Genomic DNA, 10,987 nt, shown 5'->3' with positions numbered 1-10,987 from the left:
AATGGAATGAAAAAAAAAGAAGGGGGGTGGGAAGGAATTGATTTGATAGAATGAGATTCCATGTGTAATGAATGATTCAATTCCATTGAGCAACCAAACACTACTTTTTTCATTCCTACGTAATGAATCATTTCATTCATATTGTCATTCCTACGTACTAAACGCTACCTTAATGTAGTTAATAATTCAATGTGTGCTAAATAATGTAAAATTATTATTAACGATAATGATTACAAAAGATAGTTTAACCATTTAAAAATTATTATTACTTAATTTGAATGCATCAAATGTTGTAATATATACGTTTCGGGACCCTGAGACATAGGCTTTTGCCAAAAGTGAACTATTTGTTGGGTTTGAAGTCCTTGGTTGTTGGGCTTTTGGTTAGAAGATTAATAGTGGGCCAGTTTTATTAAATTAATTATAGACCTGTTTAGTTTTCTTGGTCAGCAAGATAGAAACCTTAAGTCAATCTCTATATATATTTAGTCATTGTAATTGTAATCTTTGGTTATGAGCTAATAAAGAAAAATCCTAGTTGCAGCCCTTGAGTGTAAGTCCCCCACTAGGGCCGAACCACATTAAATTTTTGTGTCGTTTATTATTTTATGTAATGCGTGTTTATATCGTCTGTGCTCCTTTGTGTGTTGTTTTGCTTCTGCATCGGCGCTTTGTTCCTAACACTATTGAAGATCGTATCCCGCGCGTATTCTACATTATCGCCTGCAACTGATTCAGCTACCGTTTCTATAATGCAAGGAGGCTAGCGACTCTCATAGTAGCGAGAGGAAGGGGCATTCGGGAAGAGACTAGTCGCTTCTAGCAAAGCTTCTGGAAGGTTGATCACTACATAGGAAGATCCATATCCCAGTCAACATGCATTTTTCATACTTTCACCTCCTTGGCAATCATGTGTTATATTATAGTCCTTTTATCAGTTTTGTCAATAGTTACAAAATTGATCATTTCTGTAATTCATTTCATGAACCATCGATTTAATTGAAGTATGCAAAATCTCATTATGATTATGTATAAGATTATAATCACTTCTATGTGTTTCTTGTTCACAATACCAATTTTGAATTGGATGAATGATTGAATGTGGAATATCATGTATACTTAGTGAAACATTTTTTAGGGGTAGTTGAAATGAAATAGAAATATAATGATTATTTGGGAAATGTTGAGGATTCAAATGCTGACATATGTTGCGAACATATATTAACAAATAGACGTAAGTACACCGAAACAACCACTCATCTCTCTCTATATACCGATTTCTTTTTATCAAAATAATTTGTTACGTAGGTATTTATGAACAACTGGAGGGTGTTACTAGTAGATACGGGTCAAACTCGATATGTACTTGTTTGCTAAAACTTTTAAACACTCACAAAGATGGCCAACTTGGCATATTTGTATTAGTGGTATGGGCGGACCCATGTAAAATTTAATTTTATTTTCCGTTACAAATGTGAGGTTGTTGGTTCAAATTAAGAGATCCAAAACCCGCCAGTAAATAGATTGATTCAAAATTTTATATTACTTGCGTCTAATTCATCGATAAATTGTCACATTGATAAATTTTCACTCATCAGTCGTTACTCGTATAGTTCCAATATTATTACTACATATAAAGTATTAATATACCAAAATAGGTATAATACTATTATTAAGAAGATGTATACATGTAATCTAATTACCCACGACTAACTGTGCCTTTGAATACATAGAGATGGTCACCATTTTCCACACCATGCCAACGAAGGCTACAATTTTCTCGCATAATCCTTTGTTTGTGAATGAATATGTACTCGTCTAGTGGCAACAACTTCCTAGCCAAAAGCAGTTCCCTTAACTCGGTCACAGTGCTCGAATCCTTCATCTCTATCGGGAGACAAATCGAGTCAAGTAGAGCTGAGGATGTTTGCACCACAAACCCAAGCTTTTGTGAAGGAGGTTCAGCTACTAACCTGCTCATGGTCTTTAGAAAAACAATGATTTCCGAGAATTCACCAACACCATAGTCACTCAACTTGCGAAAATCTTCATCCATCTCCAGTCCTGTATAGAAAAGCGTCATTTGCTTAATGGGCGTCCCATCGATGATGTGGATCTTTTCTTTTAGACTTCCGACGGTCTCTGTCTGGTCTACGTCCATGTTATGCTTTCTAGACGAGAATTTTACTGTAATTTGAATTTGCTTGCGGATTTCTAAAGATGGGATGTGATTGATTGTGAGGTCTATTTTTGTACCTTCAGTGACAATGGGATAGTCTTCGAGGTCAAGACCGTCTAGTAGTTCCCAATCACATACGCTTAGAGTTTGTGATAATACCGGAACACCAAGACATTGCTCAATCTTTTGCTTGATTTCGAGAATGGTTTCTTGAGTGCCAACTTCGAAGGTTAGCGCGTATGCCCTTGCTAGTATATGGATTTTCATATTTTTAGTGATTTTTGTTAGGTAACAAGATTTGTTTTCTTGTGTTCTATCATTACAATTGGGTTGATAAATTTGAAGCCAAAGTTCATGTGTAATGCATGTATGTGGCCATCTCAATGTTATTTCAAAGCACAATGTTCATGTCTATTTGAATGATTACATGCAATTTCCATTGGGTTCTTCTCTTTCTCTGTCTTTTAAGTAATAATTCTATAACTATTCCTTATCAATTCATTATTTTATTGTTATCCAGCTTAAACAGGCTCGAGCATAAAATTAACTATGTTTGATAAACGAACCGAAGCTTCACCTACAGAGCTTGCGCCCCCCGTGATCCTTAACAAAAGTTGTATGAACAAAAAAAGCAAGTGAGAAACATATGAAGGTTAGAACTAGAAACAAATGTCTACGACTCAACTTTGGTAAGGAGGAAATGTAAATCATAAAAGTAATTTATAAAAAATGTTCATTACTTTAATCATTGGTGATGTTTTGTTCAATTAGATATGGAGTCATTATATTATATGGACTAGGAAAGTGGCCCGTATTACACACGGGTGAAAGAAATTTCAAACGTCACATATATATGTATAGGGGATGGATCATGCGAGAAGTGATATTATAGCGAGAAGTGCGAGAAGTCGATCTTAACCATTGATTATCTTTTATTTGTTCAATGCATTAATTCCTCTAATTACTCATAGAATATTCTCCACATTAATTCTTGTAAAATGTTACAAATTTGAATTATCTATTACATACATATAAAAAAATGTATATGTAGGTGAATTGTATTAAATTGATCACCTACACAAATAACATAATAATCTACACATCGCTCATATTCAATTATACAAGTTAGTTATTTTTATTTTTATCAAAATTACTCTTATTTACCAACACAACTTATTTTCTTCTACACTAATTTTGTTTCTTTTATTTTTCACTAACACGTAACTAATATTTACCTACACATATATCGTATTCACCTACACAGCTTGCTAGTTCATTTATTTTCACCTACATATAAATAATATTCATCTACACATAACTCGTATTTGCCTACACATAAAAGACAGATTATAAAATAATTAAAATTATAAAAAAGATATGATGTGTTCCTACATTGCGAATATTTTACAAGTTTAGGTTAACACTATTAATTGTATGTGATATTATGAACAAGGTTTGTTTATATAGGTTAATATTCTGATATGTGTAGATAAATACAAATTGGTAGGCTATAACATGAAGTAAATTTGTATGTGTAGGTTAATATTATGATTTGTGTAGGTACTTGTTTTTATGATGGTTAATATATTTATATTTTTTATAATATGAGTATGATGGTTTTGTTTTATGAATTGTTTAAAGATTAAATCAAATTAAAAAATAAAAATAAATGAATAATAATTTGTAACTTAACATTAATTAGTATTAATTACCAAAAGAAACTCATAAACTTTTTACTAATAGACTTCTACAATTAAATAATACAAAATTAAAAAGAAATCTTATGATTGGCCAGAATCTCTTATCGCACTTCTCACACTAAAAACACTTCTGAAATGAACCCAATCCTATATATATGTGTGTGTGTGTGTAGTTATCATAAGAATTCTTTACATTGTTTTCTGCAAAACCACAAGATGTAGGAAAAATATGTATAAAAGGTGTGAATGAGAAACTGTATAAATATACAAATCATTGAATTGCTAAAGTAATAATCATAGTAAAAAAGGTAGGAAAAATTAGTTATAAATAATTAATTGTAGTCAAAATCGGTTATTAAATCATTTGAAAGGAAATAGTTGGTTATGATTCTAGAAAACATTAATTAGTGAGGTTATGATTATAGAAAATATTAATTAGTGAATTATGTGGCAATTCTAGAGATGTAAACCTTGTAAGCTTATGTGGACATCCTATTTGAAGGCCATGTGGATATCTTGTTATGCTTTAATAGTATAGTAAGAAAACAAGCATTAGGATTAAAATTAATTTATTAATTATGTGGAAATTATAAGCATGGAAAAGTTGATGACATAGAATATTAGGTGGACACCTTAGAAGAAGGACAAGTGGACAAATTGTTTTCCTTTAATATATTAGTTAGATTGTTAGATGTAATACAGTCAAAGTAAATGTTAAGTTATGAATTCAAACTTTAAATGTTAAGTTTGACAAATGCTTTTGTTATACATTGGTTTAAATGTTAGCTAGCATTATGATTAAAATTAATTGATTAATTATGTGAAAATTATAGGCATGGAAAGTGGATGACATGGAACATTAGGTGGACACCCTAGGAGAAGGACAAGTAGACAAATTGATTTTGCTTTAATATATTAGTTAGATTATTAGATGTAATAGAGTTAAACAATGTTAAGTTACGAATTCAAACTTTAAATGTTAAGTTTGACCGGTGCTTGTGTTATATATTGGTTTAAATGTTAATTAACATTATGATTAAAATTAATTGATTAATTATGTTGAAATTATAAGCATGAAAAGTGGATGGCATGTAACATTAGGTGGACGCCCTAGGAGAATGACAAGTGAACAAATTGGTTTTGCTTTAATATATTAGTTAGATGTGTAAACACATAATCATTGTAGGGTTTTGCTAATATAATGGACGATGAGAGGCGGTTAGAAATTTGGATAAGTGATTGATTAAATAAATAATTGTCTTATATATTTCAGTCAAAACAAAAGATACAAGTGTTGTAACGATTCTTTCAGTTCTCTACTTAAAATTTAGAGACATATTAAAGAACCCATTTGCATTATTCAATTTGATACACCAACTTTTAACATTTATAGCACATGTGAAAGCCCTTCAATCTTGTAAGCCAACTCTCCATCAATGTTCTGTCGAATTCGAGCCAAGCTCGACCTCGCCTTGTCTCGGCTAGTCAACAATGCTACTTCTAAGCACAATAAACATTAATAAGGGACAATAATTAACAAACAAGAACAAAAATCTTAACGATGAAAAAAGCAGATTCACTCCAAATATCACGTTATCTTATAAGCTTCAATGAATATATTATTATTATTTTTTTTGATTTTAGAGATCCTTGGTTCAAAATAGAATGATAAGAGAAAGCAAGAGAATACTAATATTTTTTTTATCTTTAGTTATTGATGACCTTTTAAATCAAATATGGTTATTATACTAAGTGGTGAAACTTGAATGAAAATGAACCGGGGGGGGGGGGGGTCTTAAATTTTCAGACGAAAATGAGTAAATTTACATTAGTGCGTAAAAAAAGGAGGAGAAGGTTGCTTAGTTTTAGACTATTTTCAAGTAACAAACCAAGCCGGGCGAATTTGAGTGTCGGATGAACCGGTTAATTTTAATGATTTGCAGTTTAACGACAATAGGAATCAATATTTAAATTTGTTTTTTAGTTGAGTTACCAATTAGTATTAAAATTTCAAACTGGATGGTTTCAACTTTTGAATCAATTCAAACCTAAACTGTTAAATAGTAAAAACTAGGGGTGTAAACGTGCCAAGCCTAAGCTCGACTAGGCTCAAGCTGGGCTCGCTTGACTTACAGAGAGCTCGAGCTCGCTCATGAGTAGTTTTTAGAGATCGAGCTCAGCTCGCTTATTATTTATTATTTGACTTATTATATATTATATTTCGAATAAAAATAATATAAATATTAGCTCGTTTAGGCTCGTGAGTCACCCCGGGCTTGACAAATAAAGCCTGTGTTCAAGCTGTTTATTAAACAAGTTTATTTTTAGGCTCAAGCGCTTTTAATTTGAGCATTTTTGAGCTGATCTTACTATGTATTATTATTAAACTAGTGTTTCACTCGACGCGTTGTGTCGGGGCAGATTAGCAAAATATGAACGGTGATAAAACCTAAGCGTTCTCTGTCATGAACATTGAGATGGTAAGTCGACGCGAATTCGATTGATTTTGGTTACGTGCGTTACGGTATCAGAACTAAAACCAAAAATAAAACAATGGGTGGCATCTGTTGGTAAAACTCGGGCGTTGGTAAAACCCGAGCGTTGAGGCAGTAAGTCTAAGCAAATTCGGTTGGTCCGCGTCACATTTGTTACGGTATTGTAACTAAAAAAAGAAACAAATCAGACATTTAGTCGGTTTTCATTACGATACTGGAACTAAAACAAAATGCGGTGAGTCTACGTGAATTCGGTTGGTGTACGTCACGTTACCAAAACCAACAAAAAAAACAAAACAAACCTGTCATTCGATCGATTTACGTTATGTTTGTTACGATAGCGAAACTAAAATAAAAAAACAAAAGAAAAACAAAATATTGTCCACTAGTAAGGTGTTGTCAAATGGTCCGATACGGGATAAGCAAACAAGCAAATAAAATATCAGCAGTTTTAAACCCATATTATTAAAGAGGTTTAATCGGAACACGTATCCAATCACTAACACTAACCAAAACAATAGGAACCATATTTATTGGCGCACTTTAAGCAAATTTAAATTTTAAATAGATATAATATTAATTGGCGCACTTTAAGCCTTCAAACGGTTACCATACGCATATTATATATCAAAACCCTATAACCGTCTCATCATCATCACCACCACTCACTGTGTGTTTTCCGGCCGTCGATTGCCGGCCGTTTGTTCTCCGGCGACGTGTTTCCGTTGCGTGTTTACGCTCCGTCAACAGGTATATTATTCATTTCCTATTTTTTGTTACGGCGATTGAGTGTTTAACGAGATTCTACCGTCATTTTATCAGCTCGTTACTCGAGATCGGCTCGTTAGAAATAAGATTGTTTAATAAACAAGTGTCCTAGCTTCAGTTATCGAGTTCGAGCCTATTATTTATGTAGTTTTTATTTAATGTATTAAATATATACTCGAGATCGGCTTGTTAAAAGCTTGAAGTCGAGCCTTAGAATAAGGTTGTTTGATAAATGAGAGTCCGAGCTTCACTTATCGAGTTTGAGCCTATTATTTATGTAGTTTTTATTTAATGTTTTAAATATATACTCGAGATCGGCTCGTTAAAAGCTTGAATTCGAGCCTTAAAATAATGTTGTTTAATAAACGAGAGTCCGAGCTTCACTTATCGACGAGCATATAAATACTATTATTTATGTAGTTTTTATTTAATGTATTAAATATATGATATATTTATTATATATAAAAGGATGATGAGAATAACTAAATAATAATTTAATATATATATATATATTATGTGTGTGAACCCTCGGATGGGCAAAAGTGAAATTGCACTAATTTTGGCGTTATTTAACTAATCTCGTGAAAATAACGTTAAAAGTGGCGGAAGGTTAATCAGGCATCATGTGGTGGCGTTGATAGTCGAAAGACAAGGGTACATGCACCAATCAGCCGGTGTCCCGATGGTTGAGTGCTATGTGCCTTAGTCCAAGGCTTGATGCAAAACTACTATCGAGCCCGGGGTCTCACCGGAAGCAGCCTCTCTATTCCTACGGGGTAGAGGTAAGGCTGTCTACATCTTACTCTCCTCAGACCCTACCATAGCTTTGCTATTGGTGGGATATACTGAGTACGATGATGATGATGATATTATGTTTCTTCATTTCTCATAGTTCGATAGGTAAAACCTAGCTGATGAATATGGCTAAAATGTTGATTGTTACTATGGTTAAGTGTGATAAGAGTTGTTTTATTGGCTATGATTTGAATTAGGTTGTACCACGTAGGCCTGTAAACGAACTGAACATTTAGTTAATTGTTTGTGAACCGCTCAGTAAACTGAATTGTTCGAACGTGCTTCGATTGGTCCTTTATGTTTGTTTAAATATTAATAGAAAATAATTAAATATTATTTGTATTTTTATTATGTTTGTTTTGTATTTGTTCATTTAAGTGTGTTCGGTTATGTTTGTTTGTTTGTTTATGTTTGTTCATATACGTTCCGGTTATGTTTGTTTATTTATGTTCATTTATATTCGTGAACTGTTGGTTTAGATTTTTCACGAACGGACAGAAACGAACACGAACATGTTCATTTTTTATTCACGAACGGACATACACGAACATGTTCATTTTTTATTCAACAAACATGAACACAAATATTTGTTCGATTTACTGCTCTGCTTATAGACCTATAATGTATTGGAAGAATGGAAGTAAATGTCATTTCAATACTGTATATATGTAACTTGAAGTCTGCAAATCTACATTATGAATCTATTATAAGATTAAACTCATTTTCACCTGTATTATATCATAGGTTTTATCTTGAATCTCGCTGATGAATATGGCACCGCCTGCTAAGAATGTGAAACATCTAAAGTTTGAACCTGAGAGTGTGCAAAAAGCTCTGGTAAATGTGATAGCAATCAATGAACTTCCGTTCTCTGTCGTTGAACAAGATGAAGTCAGAGCAGCTATGGAAACTGAATTTCCAGGTTTTCAAATTCCGTCTAGTGAATCAATTTCTAGCGATTGTGCCCAACTTTTCATGGATGAGAAGTTGAAGTTGAAAAGTTTAATTGAAAGAACAAAGCAAAGGGTTTGCTTAAGCTTGGATACTTGGACATCAAGCCAATCAGTGACTTACTTGTGCATAACTGCTCATTCTATTGATGACAATTGGAATTTATACAAGAAAGTCATCGGTTTTACTATGATTTGTAAGGATAATGGAGAGGAGATAGGTAAAGTGGTTGAAAAGTGTTTATTTGATTGGGGAATTAATAATGTTTTGGCTATTTCTGCTGGTAATGCAAGCACGTATGATGCTGCCATTAGTTATTTGGGCACAAGATTAGCGAATCCTGTGTTGGATGGTAAGTTTCTTCGCCTTAAATGTCTTGTTGAGCTCACTAACACTATGATCAAAGGGGTGTTAGAAGATTATGAGAAACCGATTGCATGTGCGCGTGCAGCAGTTAGACACGTGCTAGAATCACCAGATAGGATTAAAATGTTTAAACAGTGCGCTAAAGAAGATGTTGAAGAATTTGCTAGAAGATATGGCAGAGAATATGGTAGAGTATATGCTAGAGAACATCGGATAACATCTAAATCTTTTTTGACTCTTGATAGCCCGTCTAGATGGACCTCAACTTTTGAGATGTTGCAGATGGCTCAAAAGTTTGAAATAGTTTTTGACCGCTTAAGGAATGAAGATCCAAGCTATAATCATGTTGATTGGGAAAAGGTGAGGAATGCGGTATACTTCTTACATGTTTTTCATCAGTCACATGAAAAGATATTAGGGTCGCATATGACATCTAATATTTTTCTTGATGAAATTGGCACTATTGATTCTCATTTGGATAGTTGGGGAAAATCGTGTGGAGGCAGCGAGAAACGTCTCTTTAAGGCACTTTAGTTGAAATGGAATATACCGAGTATTGGGGAGACGTTGAGGATTCAAATATGTTAATATACATCGCGAGTATTCTTGATCCACGTCAAAAAACTGAATGTATGGAAGGGTATTTCCTGAACAGTAAATACAAGCATGATTATAATGATGAAGGAGGAAGAAGAAGGCGGAATGGGTAGTCTCTGCTGCATATGATTTGTTCAACGAGTATGCAGGTAAGGTCGCGGGCCCGCACCAAACTGCAAGCTTTAAAACGAGCGGTTACATGGACTACTTGTATAATGACACAGGCTCAAGAGGTTTGTTCCAGAGATGGGTGGTGGGCTTTGGAGGTAATGCAGGACGTTTGACAGAAATCGATCTATACCTTAACGAGGACGAGGATTTTGAAGATTATGAAGGGTTTGATGTGTTACTTTGGTGGAAGGTTAATAGTGAAAGATTTCCGGTTTTGTCTGAAATGGCTAAAGATGTTTTGGCGATTCCAGTATCCGCAGTTGCATTGGAGTCGGATATTAATGTTGATGGTAATTTGTTAGATGAATTTAAAAGTTCTTTGTCTCCTTCAATGGCTGAAGCTTTGGTCTGCACTCGAGATTGGATGAACAAGTCAAAAGAGCAAATCATAATGAAGGATGGTTCAACTAAACTTGCAGACAAAATCTTGAAAGGTAATTTTTTGAATAACCTTTTTACCATGAATGTTATTTTTGTGTTTCTTAGGGGTGCTTGAATCCGGATTTGATGAAATTTGTGTGCCGAATCACTAACTGTGGTTTTGGAAAACGACCAACCTAACTGACCGGATTGGTTGCGGCGGTCAAACCTGTCATAACGATTCGTTTTTGACAGTTTTCTCTGTTTTTTAGCTTTTATTAAATGTTTTGAGTTATAATAAATTGATAATATAATGCATATACATTATATACATTAGGTATGTTCCAAAAAGAACAAAATAAAAGTTACACAAATGGTTTTGTTTACACTAATGTTTTCAAATTCCAAACCGTTAACCGAACAGTCAAACTGCCAAACCGATCAATTTGCTTCGCTGTTTGGTTGGTTTGCTTGGTTCTAACTTCTAACATCCTTAGTGTTTCTGTTATTCATATATTTGTTATAATTTTCATATAAAATGTATAATAACAATCATTTTTGTAGGTATTTATGAACTGGAGGGTGCTACTAGTGAAAGCGGGTAA

At 33.4% G+C, this 10,987-nt stretch overlaps 1 protein-coding gene and 1 pseudogene across 1 annotated transcript; one reads left to right on the top strand and one right to left on the bottom strand.

The window, feature by feature from the left end:
• Positions 1–1,656: 1,656 nt before the first annotated feature.
• On the bottom strand, positions 1,657–2,446 carry LOC143559158 (ubiquitin-like domain-containing protein). The gene has a single exon (XM_077047828.1). The coding sequence runs from the start codon at positions 2,444–2,446 to the stop codon at positions 1,700–1,702; it is 747 nt and encodes a 248-aa protein (XP_076903943.1). The 3' UTR covers positions 1,657–1,699.
• Positions 2,447–8,610: 6,164 nt separating this feature from the next.
• On the top strand, positions 8,611–10,987 carry LOC143559172 (zinc finger BED domain-containing protein DAYSLEEPER-like; annotated as a pseudogene).

Source organism: Bidens hawaiensis, unplaced genomic scaffold (assembly GCF_021521415.1).
Source record: "Bidens hawaiensis isolate Kalapana, Puna unplaced genomic scaffold, B.hawaiensis_p1.1 tig00019721_1, whole genome shotgun sequence".
In the NCBI taxonomy this organism is placed as follows: Eukaryota; Viridiplantae; Streptophyta; class Magnoliopsida; order Asterales; family Asteraceae; genus Bidens; species Bidens hawaiensis.
Note: the sequence above shows the minus strand (reverse complement) of the source record. Positions and strands in the feature narration are given on the sequence as shown.

What these genes read in the sequence shown, in the direction of transcription:
- LOC143559158 (XM_077047828.1), bottom strand. Translation starts at nt 2,446, where the DNA reads ATGAAAATCCATATACTAGCAAGGGCATACGCGCTAACCTTCGAAGTT.